Genomic DNA, 17,506 nt, shown 5'->3' on the forward strand with positions numbered 1-17,506 from the left:
GCGTCTGGCTTTGCCCTTCAGGAAGAAAACTTGTTTCAGGGGCAGTTAAGGAAGTTCCTCAGAAGGTACAACCAGATGGAGATAGGTAAACTACCAACTACTGGTCCAAGGCGTTGCAAAAAAGTACTGAAACAGAGACCCACATCTCAATTGCTAATATAAATATTTAAATGTACTACCAGTTTTGTTTAGTCTGTCTACTCATTTTTTTTTATCCTCAATGTCCATGTCAGGCTGGGGCGAATATTTTGGAACCAGAGAAAATTTTCTCATCGTAGCTGTAAGATTATTCTGTGTTATAAAGCTGTTCAGTTTGGCTCGATGAGCCATCTGCATTGACAGGCTGTTGAGGTAATCTTTACATGAAGCAAGTAGGATTTGTTTTATGTATGTCTGAATCTGGGCTGCCAACATGTCCAATGCCCCCAGTATGCTGCTGCCCACTGGACGCTAGTGTAGATGTCCAGCTGGAGATGCTGTCTCCTCGTGACAGCTTGGGTCACCTTGTGTCACGATGTGGGTAGTGCCTTTGCTGTGAAAATTAGCAGGTGATGAGGCATGGCATGAGCACACTGCTGGAGGTTAGATTGCCACCTCCCTTCTGCAGGACCAGGGTCATCCTGGTTTCAAGAAGACAGATGTAATTATCCCCTTTTCACAGCCGATAATGAATTGAGATCATTTCCTATGCTACCTTGCTTTTCCTTCAGGGGGTCCATCATCACCGCTAAAGAGGCCCAAGTCTACTTAAATTGTGACTTTAACAAAATCACAGCCTGGGCTGGAACAGCCTCGGGCGCGGAGCCTGGCTGAGTCACAACCTGTCACAGAGAATTCGCGGTTTGGATTCATTTCAAAGCGGCCTCTCGCACCGCAGCCCCGACCCATTTTGTGGGAGCAGCAAGGTCAAGCAGGATGTGCCCTCTCCTAGGACAGCAGGGGCAAGGCCACCGTCTTGGATTATCCAGGGGAATATAATTGCAGCTCATGCTCAAGATTCAATTCTCCAAACCTGCTGCCCAGGTTTGCCCACCATGTTCTAGGTGCCCTGCTGCATGCAGGATGTTTATATTTTAATTTCAAAAGCAAAAATAGTTATTAGAGTTTGAATATTGGAATTCCTAAGGCTGCAGTGGCATAAAAGGGGAATGAAAAAAGCAGCTTCCTGAGGAACATTTTGGAGGGGGGTTTTTTTGTTTCCTGTATTTTAGTAGGATGAGTACGTAAGTTAATGTGTTTTGTAACAGGACAGTATGCCTGCCTCTTACCCTGCATATTTTTTAAATAAATTGAATAATACTCCCCAGAAACAGTAAAAACATTTTTTCTTATTTATACTATGCAAAAATAGCATAAAATCTGGGAGAGCAGAAGTGATTTAGGAAACCTAAAGAAGAAGCAGCAGCCTGAGCAACTTGGGCTTAAAGTAAGATACGGTGTAAAAGTTGTTTTCTCCTTCTCCTACTTTTTTACAGTGAGAAAAATCATTCACTGGAACAACCTCCCCAGAGATGTGGTAGAATTCCCATCACTTAAGGTTTTCAAGATGCAATTGGAGAGGGTGCTAGGTAATCTCATCTAGGCTTCCTTTCCCATGAAAGTTTGGACCATATGATCTTTCAGAGTCCCTTCCAGTCTAGGCTCTTCTATGATTCTATGCTACTTGCCTTTGTGAGGGAAATCCATTTTGTGTTGTTGGTAATACAGTACCCATTTCTGAAGGCATCTTTTGCAATTAAGTGGTTTCAGGTTTGGATTCCTGCTTCCACCCTAGTTTATGTATTTTGTCCCTTGATTCATCAATTATATCCTGGTGGTCTAAGAAAACAAGACACAAGTTTACGGAGAGGTTCTCAACCTGTATCTGAACACTCTAAGGTCACTTCCTCAGCTTCAGACTGAAGAAGGGCTGGTGTGCCTAGATGGTATTGCCACATTTCCCCCAAGATACTGGAATGACTAACAAAGGACAGGGCCTTTTCTTATGAACCTCTCCTGACTTCAACTGAAAAACCACACAGCACTCAGATTTTCCCTCCCCAGGTGGCAGTTTTTCATTTGGAGATGATAGCATTGAGCTCCCTCTTGTTTAATCCATGTCTCTGAATAAGCTTCGGCAGGAGGAGCAGAGACCAGCCTTACCCCAACCTGACCTGAGTTTTAGTGGTTAGAGCAGTCCTGAAAACCGAGGTGTGAGGGTGTGAGCTCCATCAGCCTCCTTTGCTAAGCAAGAGCTGACAGTGGTCCATGTACAACAGGACAGAAACTGCACTGCTGTGGTTTTGGATGCTTTCCGTGATATTGAGTGCAGCACTGCCTGTAGGTAGCTATGTGGGGAGAAGGGTGAGTGTATTGGGCTTTTTTCAGATTTAGATAGTCAGGCTATAAGTACTTCTGATAGTTCTGTTAAAAAATGATGATTCCAAAAAAGTGTTTTACACAATTTTTACAGCATAAGTGAGCATTTCCTACCACGTGAGCTTTCAGAAGACTGTAAACAACATTCCAACCATATTTGTGCTGTAGCTGGATATGGACTTTCTGGAGCCTTTAAATACTTTTACAATGTGTGTTTATTTTAATGGGAGGGTGAAATATCTCACAGAAATGTCTCAGATTTAACTGGGTAGAACCCATAAAACCACAAGCAGTGAAGATTTTTGCATGTCCAATGGGTTTGGGGAGTTTTGATCTGAAAACTATCTCATAACATCCCTCTGATCAATGCTCTTCCAGCCATACATGCAAAGGAGAAGATTGCAGAGCCAGGAGAAGCAGAAGCTGGAATGGTGTTTCTCTAGCAAAATGTACTGTTGGGTATGTTATATTCATAAAAAAACTAGTGTAATCAGATATTTAGTCAATAGCGTGACTTATGTACTTCTTAAGCCAGTGTCAACACTCATTTAGGCTGAAATCCTGGAATTTGAGCTCTGTGATACACCAGGAAATGTTGTATTCTTCCTTCCCCACCCCTACAAGGAGCCCATGTTGCTTTAGGGTTTTAAGACACAGTGATGCATGAGTCACATGCATTTCACTTCCTATAGGACTGATTCAGGGTCTTTGTTGACTGAGACATTGGATTAGATAAGACAGGAGAACTACTTTTTAAAACGGGAAATATTTGTGACATCTTAAGATGCTACTTAGTCATGGTGGCAGAGATGTTTGCTCAACATTCTGCTGGGCATCTGACAGGGATCTCTGTGCTTTTTCAACTTCTGAGAAGGTGTGCTGAGACCACGTTCTTCTGACGTTCCTCATGAGGAAACAAGTAGGTTTTCAGAGCTTGATGTGTTAGTGATGTAATTTAGATACCCACGCTGACCTAAAAGTGACCTTACGTGACTTTTGGGTCACTGAGGTCAGGCAAGTGCTACCAGAACTAGAGCTGTGGGTGGCACTTCTTAGCATGTTCTATCAATAAGAGAGTATAAAGACAGCATTCATTATGTACTGACTGCAGCCCCGTTGTTTCCTGTGATTTCAAATTCTGGTGGAGAACGTATTGGTAAACCCAAGTCTTGGGTTGAAAACACCTTGAAATTGAATGCAGTGTTCCCTTTTTGTTGTTTTGCATCTAGCGACTTATGTGTGTGTGTTACTGCTTTGTGCCAACAGAAACCTCAAACCTGCTCTCAGTGCTGGCTTGTTGAGTCTGTGACATAGCAGATATTGAAATTTGTTTTATTTTAAAAAGAAATGTGTGCTAAGTATGTGTAAATACAAAGTTTCTGTCTGGCAGGCTCTTCTGTTTGTAGGTGCAAGAATCGGGTTACGCTGATACTGTCACTCTTGTTAAAAAAACAAAACCCTTTGTCCCATTGCAAGCATATTTTGCTTACTGCATCGTAAAGTTTTTATAGTATAGGTGGGGATAGGAGGAGGGGAAAACAAAGCTGAGATACTAAGTTCCAGAAGACTAGTTATACCTGTTGAATATAATCCGATGATCAAAACACTGAGCAATAAACATTAAAAACACGTGAATCAACAAATTGAATGCTTATTCTTAATGTTAATTACATGTGTATCTACATAATTTGAAAAATGCAGTGTATTAGATTGTGTTGTATTATGAGGTACAGCACTGCAATGTCTTAAGAACTTCTTTGTCCTTGCACTTGTCATTTTTGTCACAGATAACTTGATTTTAAAAGCATTAACATTTTTTGAGCCTTTGTGTATATATTATATGCTGTGATTTTCCTTAGGCTCATTTTTCAGTTAAGGTTCTAAATGAGGAAGATATTCAACGATCCCGCTGCAGTGTCATTACATACAATCTGAATTCCTACTGTAAAAAGGTTATATTATTATTTCATTAGTATAAGGCAAAATCCGTGGTCAAGATTGACTGCAGCATACTAGTGCTGCTCTTTGAGTGGTCTTGGATGGACCTGAAAACCAGACATGAAGCTGACAGCTGTTGAGGGTAAGTGTTACGTTACTTTCCAAATACCCATCTGACACACATTGCATGTGATTGCTCCCTCGTGCACACCGTTTGTAGATGAAAGAATATACAAGTTTTGATAAGTACCCAAGTTTTCCATGAAGAAACCTCTTTGAGGTCTTTCTAATTTGTGTTTACTCACTTTCTTTTGAAACAATGTTTGAGTTTTCCTCTTCTTCAAGAGTGGGGAAGGCTGAAGATTTTAAGTGTGTTGTGTAGAAAATGGTGCAATTCCGGAAGGTGATGAAAGCACCTGGTAAAGTTTTCATCAAGCCCCAGCTTTGCTGAAGTCAAGAGGAGTTTTTAGTACTTTAGGACTTTAATACAGCACTTGAACAGGATTAGTGGATTTAAATGATGTATTTTATGTTGAATGCTAAAAGCACTAGAAGCCATCAGCAAAGTTTGCAGGCTCTCACCAGCTCAAAAATGCTAGTCCCGTGTGTTTTATTTTTTCCCTCTTATTTTGCTCTGAATCTCCTAGCCAGCTACTCAAAGGTTCCTTGCTGTGTCAGTAACTGAGCACCTACCAAGAGTTAGAGATAGTGTGCTGCTCTCTGTTTTCCTTGTCAGAGTCAGCTGGTGTGAGTAGATTGCATGAGATATGTAGATTACTCTTGGGGAGCTTCAGTATTTAATTGAGTAAGTTCAGTATAAATAAATAAATATTGCTGCTGTTTAGCATCACACAAGGTTCCTCTGGCTCTGTACTTCTGGCCAGTAACTTCCCTGTGATTAAAAATGTATGTTTATGGTAATCTAGGAGCAAATAATGATTAATAGGCTGGCTGAAGTCTTTCACCCTGGTTAATTCCTCATTTTTGTGGCTCGAAGGCTACTTGTTCTCTATGAGCATTACGTTTAAAGGCAGCATTGAAAAGGTAGAAGCTGAGGCAGTGACCTAAGACCATGCCTTACGTGAGCAGTGGGAACAGGCTGCTGATGCCCTTCTGCATTCTCAGAGCATTGGTGGCTTGGGTACAGGTGGGGAAGGGGCAGCAGAGGGCGAAGCCAAAAATTCAGTTGTGAATATTGGCTTCTCTAAAGTAGTAGTTGCGTTAGGCACGATACAGAAGCTGTGCTAATCCATAAAAGAAGCTGGCATTTCCAGCCCATATGTTGACTTGCCCATCTCATCTGTCTCTAGCAATTTACAGCTCCATTTCCCTGTACGTAAGACAGCTGTAATTTGTTTGAACGGCTTAAGACTAGAACTTGAAATGGCGCTTGAACCTTGAAGAGAGATCAGTATGGTTGCAGTTTCAAAATCAGAGTAGCGGCCTGGAAGAAGCGTCAGGGGAGGCAGAGAACATGATCTGGACCAACAATTTGTACACAGTCCCAACAACAACTGGGATCATTGCACAATAACCCCAGTCATGATTTTTGCCCACAATTGCAGGCAACAAGTATTGTTTACCTATTTCTCCCAATTCCCTGTTCCCATGATAGAAGTTCATGGGCCTTTTAAAAGATTTCATAATAGAAGCTGATGATGGTGGTTGAAATACAACTTTCTGCGTTTTAAAGAGAAAGAGAAAAAAATCTTAAACATGACGACATGTTATGTGACACTTTGGTAGCCTGTACATGAAATTTAAACTCTACAATTTATTTAAGAATAAAAATGTGTTCCAAGTTCTTTCAACTTTCCTGAAAACTACTAGGAAAATTGGAGATTACTCCCTTCCCTCAGTATGAACAGTCAAATTTAAAAAGGGGATTTGGATTCCACTGAATGTTTGTTCAATTTGTGTCTGGCCCCGCCTGTCTGTCAGTAGTTTTGGGAACTGTGGGGCCTGAAATCTGAACAGCAATTCCATTCTTCACCAATGCAAAATACTTTCAAGGGTCTGTACCAAAATTGCTAGCCATGCTTGCTCCTCCTTCTCAGCAACCAAATCATAGGAATGGGAGTTCCTCACTATAGCTGATGACTAACATAGTAATTATAAACAACGCTCAATTTATATTTTCTTCATATGCTTAGAAAACCATTCTTTTTTTTTAATCCATGGGAACTATAGGTCATTTTTCTAGTGATGCACCCGAATTTGTACAGAGTAGCTGCCATGGAAGTGTAAGTATAAGGATATTCCTGCACAAGTTCCTTATATAATATACAAATATATTTTGTTTGACAGCATCATAGTGCAAAACTTTGTAAAAATGACAGGCCTTCCCTGGAGTCAGATCTTTACAGATAGGACACAGCACAACTTTAGGCTTTGCTAGTAAGGTAATTCCGGAGTTTGTTGAATTACAATGGCTTCATTAAAACAAAAAGCATGGAAAAAACCTTAGGGAACCATACCAGGGATATGCAGAAATTAAACTGAAAAAAATGGATATTTGAGAGTTTTTTCCTATCTTGTGGGAAAGTATTTAAACTAAATAACTTTAGCTTAAAGAAATAAATGTTATGAGGACCTTTATAAATATTTATAGAGTAGTAATGCAGAAATATAGAACCACTAAATCTACTATGTGTTTATACTTTAGCAAAAGGCTCTGGTTGACAACAGAGGGCAAGTGACATGAGAAAATCTCTCTGACAGCTAGACAGAGAAGCCATTTGCCTCATCTGAACTTCTATCATAGCTATCTCTGTGCTGACATGGAAAAGAGTGGTGTTTATGGAGATGTAGGATGGAATCGCTCATCTCAGCCCTCCAGAGGCAGCAGGGATCAAGCCGCTGACCCACGCCTCCCTCCCAGCCAGCCCTGATGCCCCAGGTGTCAGGAAGCCGTCTCTAAAAGGCTTTTGTTTATAGGGTTATTGAAGTGAAAGAGTAATAGTAACCTGGACAATTTCCCACTGAAGTTAGGTGAAAAATGAGCATGTTTTTCCCCCAAACAAGATGGGAAGCCTCTGACACCGGGAGATCATGAGGGAGAGGATACCCAAGTGCATCAATGTCAGGGTACAAAGCGCACAGAACAGCAGTGGTGAGCATCTAGAAATTGCTGGCACTGTGGCATTCAAGCACAGGTGCAGAGAACAGCCTGTTTCTAGTTGCATGTTTAGACAAGGCTTTTGCAGCCTGACTTTCAGAGAATGTTGGTTGGAAACTGTAATCCAGGAGTTTAAGCTTTGCTTTTTAGACGGCTTATCCCCTTCTTTATGAATATTGAGGAAGGTTTAGTGTAGGCAGAACCTTTCTAGCTGTAGCTGGTGATTACAGTAGCTTGAGGAACGCTCCTGACATGACACAATACTTTATAAAATGCAGAAAAGGAAAAAAAAATCAAGTACTTATTTATGAAGCTTTATTCATATGCAGCATTCATGCAGTGGTTAATCCTTGCAAGAACTCAGAATTGCCAATGAAAAAGAATTGCAGTTAAGCACTCAGTTCCAGGATTGATTTTCATATATAGCAAAAGAAGGAATTTTGCACATTGGACCGGGATTCACAGAAGCCAAATTTCCAAGCAAGGATGATACATCATTGGGTGTAAAGACCAGCAGGATAATGGTCACCTTCACTGCTGAAGATGTTGATGGCTCTGGCCTCTTAAGCCAGTATGATTGGTCTGGAAGTAAGATCCGAAGAGTTCGTGTCATCGCTGCCTGAGAACTGATCAAGTCAGTTCACTCCCTCATGACGGAGTTTCAGAAAGCTTTAGAGTTTAGGTGTTTGGCCTGAAACCCGTATGGTTGGTATTTGGGTTATGTTTGGGCTACAGGCACTGCTGATGTACACACGGTGCAAATGGTTCCTGTGGGGCAGGAACTGCCAACACCTTCTTGTGAGTCAACCTCTCCAACCCCCCCCCCTTCCTTCCCAGACACAACAGGAGCCTCTCACCAGGGTCCCACAAGTGAGGTTATAAACACCAGATTATCCTCCTGGATGCTCCTTACTGGTCACCTTCAGTTTCTCCATCAGCCTTTCCACTGGATCACTTCAGGGGTACCACAGCAGTTGGGAGAGTTTGTGTGATGGGGTCAGACTGTGATACACACTGTTGGTACCTCTGGTCCTGGCTTGTGTCAAGCCCAAATTACATAGGGATAAGACTGCTTGCAGGGTGGGCATAGCTGAAACATACTTGTCTACCCTGATCAGGGTTTAGCTTCCTATCAGCGATGACAGCCCATTATGCAGTATTTTCTTCTGCTGGGCAATCTTGAGTGCTTTGTATACATTATTCTTAATTGCACTCAGACAATGTGTCCGCTGCTGCTGCACTATAGCAAAACAGCACCAAAATATGAATGTGCTGGAAGTGAGGTTGGGAAAGCACTGCTGGAACTGGGCAGGGAGAGGTTCTGCTCTGTTTATTTGTGCCAGACCTGGCTCAACAGCACTGTCACTCTCTAGATTCAGTTTTTTCCAGTTTCCTGCCCAGGCAGTCAAGTGTGAGACAGGGAGAAAGAGGGATAGCCTGTGAAGTGACACAGATAGAAAGCAGGGAGTTTTTAAAAGAGCAAATGCATTATAAATATATACATATATTTTTTTGCCTGTGATATTCTTTCATTTAGATCACTAGAAGTGAAGTGAAAAAATCCATGCAGTTGTCCTTGTTTAAATTTTGCCCCTGTGTCAGCCTGGCTAATAGAAATCCTTGAGGTCAACCTCATTTTCAGGCTTGCCTTTGCTGTGTGAGTCAGGGATGCTGCAAAGAAAACACATCGCTGTTTTCAAACCACTGCTTTCATTTGAATTTGCAAATGAAGTGGAAATGTTTCTGTTGGCCTTGAGTTTGACCAAAGAGAGTTTTTACAAATGGTAGGATTGAGTTAAGGCGGCCATGGGGTTTTAGATCTCCTGGCTCCAGCACGTGGGACGTGCTGCTCCTGAAGCCTGGAGTGCAGAGCCTCCCTCGTGTGCAGAGCAGGGCACGGGGCAAGGCTTGCCCTGCAGCCACCGGTGCTGATGCCAGAATTGCAGCCCTGGGTGAAGTTTCAGCAGCCACCGCTGCTCTATCACTGCCCAGTGGGTAGCTCATATGGCTAGGATTTAGGACAACACATTTCTGCTTCATAAAAGAGTCCGTGCAAACAGAAGAAACTATTTTCTGAATTTCCTGTACGCACCTGGTGACACTACTTTAATGCCATGAACTGTACAACGCACATTATTCATGTCTGTTTATGTCTCTCCGTTTTGGCCTTCAAATTGTTTTGGTATCATACGGCTGCACGGATGCACTCGCTGTCCGACGCAACTGAGAATGAACATAAATCTGTAGTTCACCTTGGCCACCAGACAGTGTTGGGTTCGCTTTCTGACTGGCCCACGTTAATCTTGCTCTTCCAGCTGTAAATCAGGCAGCTGATTAATAATCACAGTGAGAGAGATAATTAGTACTGGCATGTAGCTGTTTTATGGATCTCTCTTTTCTGGGAGCCAAACCCAACCATATGGAAAAATGTAGCTGAGACACTATAAATATGATTCCACTTAGACAGTCGTCTCTTCTGTTTTCTGTTATCACAGCGGTGTCAGCACAAGGAAAACAATGAAAGTGAAGAGATGCTGGGGTTTTTTTGCAGATTTTATTGCAAGTTTGAGTGCTTGGGACTTTTTTTTCTTCTTCAAGGACACTGTGCTAATCTGAAGAAAGAGGGCTTGATTTGTGTTCATTTATGCCTGCCACAATTATTTAAGAAAAAGCTTCAGTGCTCATACTTGAAGAGCTTTGGTTCTCTTTTAACTATTTCTGGCAGAGTTAGAAAGGTATGCCTTGTGCTTTGTATCATGACAACTTGTCTTCTCCAATAAACCACATCTTAAACCGTGTCAGCCCTCTCTACTTTCAAAGTAGCTGTCTTCTGTTCATTGCTGTTGGATTGATGGTGCTAACCGGGTGTCTGCAGTTCAGACAGCAGCAGTGAGTGAGGATTTCCACAGAAAATGAAGGCTTTAATAGTGAAGTGCAGATGGGCACCTGGCAGTTCAATCCATGTAGCTGGGAATCTTTGGGCAGAGCCACTTCTCATCTTCATGCAACCCGCCAAAAATAAAAAAGATCTGCGCTTGAGGACCCATTCACAAGGCTGATGGTCTAAGATCAGCTACTGAAACTTTACTGGCATGGTGAAAACAGAGGCATATAAAATAAAATGTGAAGTAGGAATATCTCTTATATTCTGAATATTTGCAGCATCTCTGTAAGGCAGAGATTGGCTTTTGAGAAGCCATTGCTTTTTGTTCATTTCATTGTGTTGGCTTTTTAGAATATTTTTTAATGATTTTGTTGAGCATTCATAGGCTGAATTAGTAAATGTGACCTTACTGCAAGTGGGAGAGGTCAAGGACAGGTTCCCAAAATGCCGTGTTGGATAAGCTTAGGTAGGCAGCAAGAGGGGAAGGCCTTTGTGGCTCTGCTCCCTAGGAAATATAAAGGAGAGCATTCTGCCATGGTGGGGAATGCTGGGAGGGGGTGGTGGTGGGGGTGTGTGTGGAAGTCATACCTCTTTTTTTGGGAAGGAATAGGAAAATGCCTGCTGCAGTGGAGGCAGTGGAGGCAGGAGAGCTCTTCCTTTCTGTTTTACATGATTATTGTTGCAGTCTTGTCTTGGAATAGGTACCCCAAATACCTTTTTGTTGGTCTTTTGAAATAGTTGACCAACCTTCACTTCCATAAGAATATTTGCTTTTGAGACGCCTCGTTTTGCTTGTGAAAGGCTTTAGAAATAATTTCTGCCACAGCCATTCCCGTTCAAACCTTCAAGCATATACAAAGCCCTTACACAGTTGCATCAATATGATGCAGTTTGGGTTGGTTTTTTTTTCCCTCTTTATGATGAAAGTTGTCAGAAGCAGTATGAGGTAAAATGATGGTAAATCATAGTTTTGTGCTTTAAAGTTTTTAATTCAATTGTGTCTCATAAAAAGCCAATACCGTAAGAGAAATTAAACTGCTGCTCCAAAGCTTATATAGAGAGCTCTTTGACTCATTCTCTTCTCATCTTTCTGTCCCAGGAACTGCTTCCATAAATCATTTCTCTTCCAAGGCCTCTGTTCAGTGTGCTACTTCTTTTTCTGACACTTAACCCACTAGCGTTGTGTGCTGTATGTATTATGCATTGCCTTTTGTGCATGCCATATATTACGAAGAACTTTCCATCCCTAAGGGTTTCTGCAGCTATTTCTGTGAGTTCATCCTACAGGGCAGTTTTATGAAAGTCATCAGTTAGCCTTTGCTATGAAAAAAGAGATAATAGTAACTGAAAGTAGGCCAAGCTCATTAGATCACGATTAAAAGGCAGATTTTTTTTTTTTTTTTTAATGAATGAGGTTCTAGTGGGTGGGCATTGGGCTGAAGTGGTGCTGGAGAAAAGTCACCGGTGCTGTGTCCTTGGGCCACTCTGTCTCTTCAGTTATTTTATAGCTTTAATTAAATACTGACTCATGAACAGCACAGCGACCTTTAATTTCATTCAAGTGACTTTAATAAGTCTTAAGGAAGAAATGCCATGTATGGTCCTGCCTTTGCTGTCAAGAGTGAATCCAGAGCAGACAGTTGGGACCACAAGTAAGTTGTTTCAAAGCAGGCTTTGTAATTTGCCTCTTATAATGCTGTATCTTCAGCTTTTCTGGGAACATGTGTGTCTCCACTAGAAACAGAGGATTTTGTCACTGAGGAGATTGAGACAGGATTTAGGATTTGGATTATTTTAGAACCAGTCTTGAGCTCCCCAAACTGGTAAAGTCCCAGGCTGGCCCAAGTACCTTGGTCTGAGGCCTGAGGCTCAGTGATTCAGTGGGAGCCCTGTGCTCCCTCCTTGGCTCTGGCGGGACTGTGGGGCCAGTGGGACACTCCACAACCTCTTCCTCCATCAGGGCAACGACCCTTCTGTTTTAGTGTCTCAAATGAGCTGAAATAGCAGAGCTGGAAATTTCATTTCCACCTGTTCAAGTAGTAAATGGTCTGTATGGGCACTGCGTGGGGACTTGATTCCTGCAGACGCCAGGCGTTCGACTCCCGCCTGCAGCCCTCCCGTCATTGATTGCATTGGCCTCTACCTGAAGGGCAGGCCCTGCCTCCTGCATGAACGACCGCAGTGCTGTGCTCCTGGTGTGACCACCTTGGTGACCGGGAAGGTTTTTCATGGTGCAGGGCTGGGTAAGGCACCTTTTGTTTCACCAGCAGACCTGGAGAAGCTGTCAGGCCTCACTCTGCTTTCTTTCATTGACCAGAGGCAAGAGGGAAATTACAGACTGTGGCCTCTGGCTTAATTAGCCACCTGCTATTCCTGTCCTCTTGCATCCACAGTAACTATTTATACACATGAGACTACACACGAGGCTGCGGCGTTTTGTTTTTTCTTGACCAGCAGCAGTCTTTCCACGTAACGTGGTAACTCAGATACTTTGAAGGACAGTTTTCTTTCTTTTTGATTCTGCATAACATGATTGCACTGGCATTTTCCCCTCTTGTTAAGCATCTGTGTTTCATCGGCCACCATGATCGTCACAGTTTGTACTCCAAGCGATTCCTTGGCACCGGATAATTTTCATAAGCACGCAACATTTAAATACAACTTGTTATCATGTCTCCCTTTCCCTCCCTTCTCCTTAGATGTAAAGGAGCATCCCACTATGGCCTTACCAAGGAACGGAAGAGGCGTTCCCAAGACTCCTCTCCAGACCGTGGCTCCAGCTTAGCAGTAGCTGCCCTGGGCCCCGAGCTCTCGGCAGCTGCAGCCATCGCCTTAATGACAGATGAGCCAGGCCTGGTGAACCCGGCCTTTAGCCCCACCTCAGAGGACAGCCAGTCGGGCAGCAGCCCTGGAGACCTGCATTGCAGCAACCGAAACAGAAGTAAGAACTAAAAGTGATGGTTTCAGAGCCTGGTGGCCTCTTTCAGCATTTGCTTTCTGTGAAACATATGTTGTTGGAAGCTTTAAGGAAAAAAAAAAAGGGGAGAGTGAAAGCTTTAATTTTACATGGCTTATCAAACTGAGCACTCAGTGACCCAATAGATTTGAGGTGAAAAACAAATTTGCTTGGCCCGAGGGCAGCATCAAGCTGAAGACAGACTAGCTGCATACATGCAAATTGTTGGTCTTAAGAAAGATTATTTAGACAAGTCAGCTCAGTTGGAAGAGTAAATGGCATGTGTGATGTGTCAGGGAGATGGTGTAGCTGTGTAATGGCTTCACCAAAACATGGTGGCCCAAGTAACCCCCATAGACACTGTCATGGGCACCTACCCAAAACCCTGTTGGGAACTGCGTTTGCCAGTTGTCAAGTATTTGCAGGAAAACAAATCTTAAGAAGTGCCTTGGGAGCCTGGGGGATGTTTGCCAACCTCCCAGGGAGGTGCAGCTCAGAGAAACTGGTCCTGCTGAGATAATCACAGTCAGAGACAAGTTGCAACAGGAAACCTTGCCTTGATCCTTCATCCTGTGATACTGTGCCCGATTCTGATGAGTGTCATATCTGAAAAACATGGCCTGGCCAAAGGCAAACTTGGAAGCATTAACAGTGAGTTCAAAGCTGGTATTTGAGGACTCTGAAGCCAAAACGAATAGTCCATCTTGTGTTGCACCAGCTGCATGTTGGGACAATGAAGGGCTGAAAAAAGGCTAGAAAATGAGCAGCGCTATCCTCTTGTGTGCTAGGGAGGCGAGGAAAGGGAGCGGACAAGAAGAGAACACCAGAATGAAATTAAATCCCACCAGTTTTATTGAGTTTAGAGGCTGCAGTCTGGTCTGAGGGAATGTTGTAGTGTTAGATTACAATGTTTAGCTAGCGTGCAGAGCTTGAAGAGACAGAACAGCAACAGCCCTGAAGATATCTTCAGCAGGATGGAAAAGAGAGTGACATGTTTTGAAAATACTATGGTTTGGGGTTTTTTTATTGCCTTACCCAGGTTAGAAGATGTGACTTAGTTGGTCCCTCCCACTTGATAATCTTTGAATTTTTGGCATGAAATTGTTGGCAGCTTTGGAAGCATTGCAGGGTTTTGAGGCAATGGTGTGGGTTGTTTTTTTGGGTTTGGTTTTTTTTTTTCAAAAAGAGTTTTTAACAACTTCAAGCTTTTGTGTGTGTGTATCAAACTTACATAGCTTGGGAAGGGCAGCACTTCTTCCTTTTATATGGATTTTTCACAAGATCGCTGCTGATTCTGCCTTGACTGAGGATTATTGTTGCCCAGGCTACTACACTCACAGGAGATGTCTGTGCATGGCTGGCAAAACAGACAGGGAAGGTGGCAATTCCGGGGTGTGGGACAGAGGCAGGATAATTGTAGCCACATTCAGGTGGGTGCAGCCTTGGAGTATCAGCTGGAGTCAGGTGCAAAGGTGAAGTGGAGGCAGCCTTGCTGTTGATGTTATGTCCCGTTGGATGCCGTCAGCTGCAGAAACCGTGTGTTTCTAGCCCAGAACTGCTGAACTGTATTGATTTGGGTTTTCCTGCTGTTGCAGCTCGACATTTTGAACGCTCCACTATAAGAAGCAGATCTTTTAAAAAAATAAACAAGGCGTTCAGTGTTCTTCGAAGGACAAAAAGTGGAAGCGCTGTTTCCAACCAAGCTGACCGGGAGAGGGAGACTGTTGGAAACTCTGCTGCTGGAGAGGAAGGTAATGCTTTGTTCTCCTTGTGCTATCACTTAAAATGGGGTAGGGGACCCTATCCATGTGGGAACTGGATGTCCATGACTGACATGCCTTTCATGTGGTAGGCTGTGCGTGATTAAAAAAAAACCAGAAAAATCAATCTTTCCTTATTTTCTTCTTTAAAAAGTTGTTAGTGACTGGCAGGCAAGAATATTGCTTGGTTGTGTGGGACCTCACATAAGACTGTTCTGGTAACAGCCTGCGTGCTACAGCCAGCCCAGCATCTAGCATGCGGGATGTGGGATCTGGGCATCTGGGATCTAATACTGGAGCTGTCATTGATTTGCTCTATCATTTTGTTCAAGAGGCTTTGTCAGCATGTGTCTGACCCCCTAAAGCAAATGGATCACAGTGATCATACGTTATAGGAAATTCAGGACTTTTGGTTAAGGACTGGAAATTCCCAATGGGAGGGTGATATGAAAGTACAAAGTACTGTAATTAGTCCAGCACTTCTGTGGGATCCTTGGTGACAGACTTGTATTACCTCAGTCAGGCAGGTGATGAGGTAAGAATGCTCTTCTCTTACACAGGGGGGAGAGGCAAGTTTGTCTGACGTATGTCAAGGATGAGGGGTCTGGCAGGCAGTAACAGCATTTGGCATTCTCAAAGCAATAAGCAAATGTTACTAATTGCTTTGGATTGTAATTACGAAGCCAACATTAGCATTCATGCATCAAGAGGAAGTGATGATAGAGTGGGAATCATCATCTTAACCAATGTCTTCACTGAGCTTATTATTCCTTCGCTTGGTGCCTCAGCACCTCACTTCTCTTCCCAGATCAAATGCCCAGGGCTTTAAGAAGACAAAATATCCAACTTCCCTTTGCTCTGAATTTCAAGCTATCATTGAAACCCACACAAAATAAGGACAAAATGCTGCCAAATGCTGTGTTTAGGCATAATTTTTGAAGTGATGAATCAGAGAATAGTATTCAATAATTCTGCTTTATTTGCTTTTTCCTTCAAGAGAGATTCACTAGGTTACTGTGTTCTTGGTGCTTACTCTCCTAGTCCACATACTTGGTGATGTAGCCAAAACAAAACCTGATAATTCAAAATTGTGAACCTTTTCCATAAAAATAATATGAATCTGCTCCTTGGACTGGAAACATGATTATTAAGTTTATTAATAACTTTACTGTCCAAAATATTTTTTCCCCCAAGTAAAATTTTGCAAGTAAATTATCTACAGCCCTCTTTGAGCAGACTGATATGATTCTCATTCACTCGCAACTGTTCAATCTATTGTAAGCAAAAGCTTGCCCTTCTTCAGCTGGACTGAAATTCTGCATGTCTCAAGTTCATACTTTTCAAAAGACACCTCTTCAGCATGGGACACAGACATTTTTATGACTGCTTTCTACCTAGGCTTCTAGTTGACATTACTAATTGTTCCACTGAAAGCTCAGTTTCGTGTCCAGAGTGCGTGAGGATGATCTGGATGCCAACAGTACCTATCCAGTATCACAGTGCAGTCCAGATGTTAACAGAAGGAGGTGTGAAGATGCCACTGGCCTTTACTTTTCCAGCAGAATGAAAAACGCTGTTGTCTCCTTTTTAAGGGACATATAATGGGACCCTGAGGTGGCAAACACTTCAGGGCCCCATTCACAGTGTCAAGATTGTCATTCTGTCCTTGACTCTGCTTGTGGTTTCATTTCTCTGCACCAAGCATGCCTGTAAGCTTCCAAATATATTCCACTGCACTGGAAAGACCAGGTACATATGTAATTACTTAATAAGCAGTTACTCTTCCGCTTGAGATCACAGAAGCTGGGCACCTAAATTACTGTATTAATTACGTATGCAAAGAATGCATTTTGATTACACAGTTCTGGAATTTGGTCTTTAAAAAATGCAAGCAAGTAACTCACAGCCATACAAACACAACATTAACAAGGATCTCTACTCAGTCCTTTGCAACAGGTGCTTTGTGTAATGGCATCTCAAAGGCTCTCTCTGTTTCTTCTTGTTGGAGGAGCAAATGAATAAACTTCTTTCTGTAGCAGTTATCATCATCCTGCCAGCTGGAGGCTTGTTTTCTTCTCCAGTTCTGGATGTTTTCTTCTTTTATTGAAGAAACTGCTCTGAGCAGTCTGCAGTTGGACTGCTGGTTAGAGTTGCTGGTCAATCTTTAGGGATAGCTGCAGTATGCTCTGCCCTGTGCTCACTAAAGATCCATCCCAAACCTGATGGAAAAAAAGCAGCTCCACATGTCTGTATCCCCATTGCCATTCCACTCTCCAGGGAATGGAGGTGTTACTGTGGGTGGTGGTTCTTGGCCTCAGAGGTCCCCACACCTGGTGTGAGAGCACTGGTTCCTGTTGCTGCATTGCCCCAAGTTTCACAGGTTCATGCCTGGGACCACCTGAAAGCACACCTCAGCCATGCCTCATTGCTCCAGCAGATCGTATGGCACCTTACCACCTCTCTGGATGCTCCTTTCCTGACCAGGCTTAGTC

At 42.8% G+C, this 17,506-nt stretch overlaps 1 protein-coding gene across 6 annotated transcripts in view; it reads left to right on the forward strand.

The window, feature by feature from the left end:
* Positions 1 to 17,506, forward strand: part of LNX1 (ligand of numb-protein X 1) — a 138,084-nt gene that overhangs the window by 89,376 nt on the left and 31,202 nt on the right. For all 6 annotated transcript variants that reach the window (XM_075752155.1, XM_075752154.1, XM_010304117.2 and 3 more), the window contains 2 exons: positions 12,998 to 13,239; positions 14,850 to 15,005. In XM_075752155.1, the coding sequence (XP_075608270.1) occupies positions 12,998 to 13,239; positions 14,850 to 15,005 (398 nt within the window). The remainder of the gene's footprint in view (positions 1 to 12,997; positions 13,240 to 14,849; positions 15,006 to 17,506) is intronic.

The sequence above is a fragment of the Balearica regulorum genome, chromosome 4 (genome assembly GCF_011004875.1).
Source record: "Balearica regulorum gibbericeps isolate bBalReg1 chromosome 4, bBalReg1.pri, whole genome shotgun sequence".
In the NCBI taxonomy this organism is placed as follows: domain Eukaryota; kingdom Metazoa; phylum Chordata; class Aves; order Gruiformes; family Gruidae; genus Balearica; species Balearica regulorum.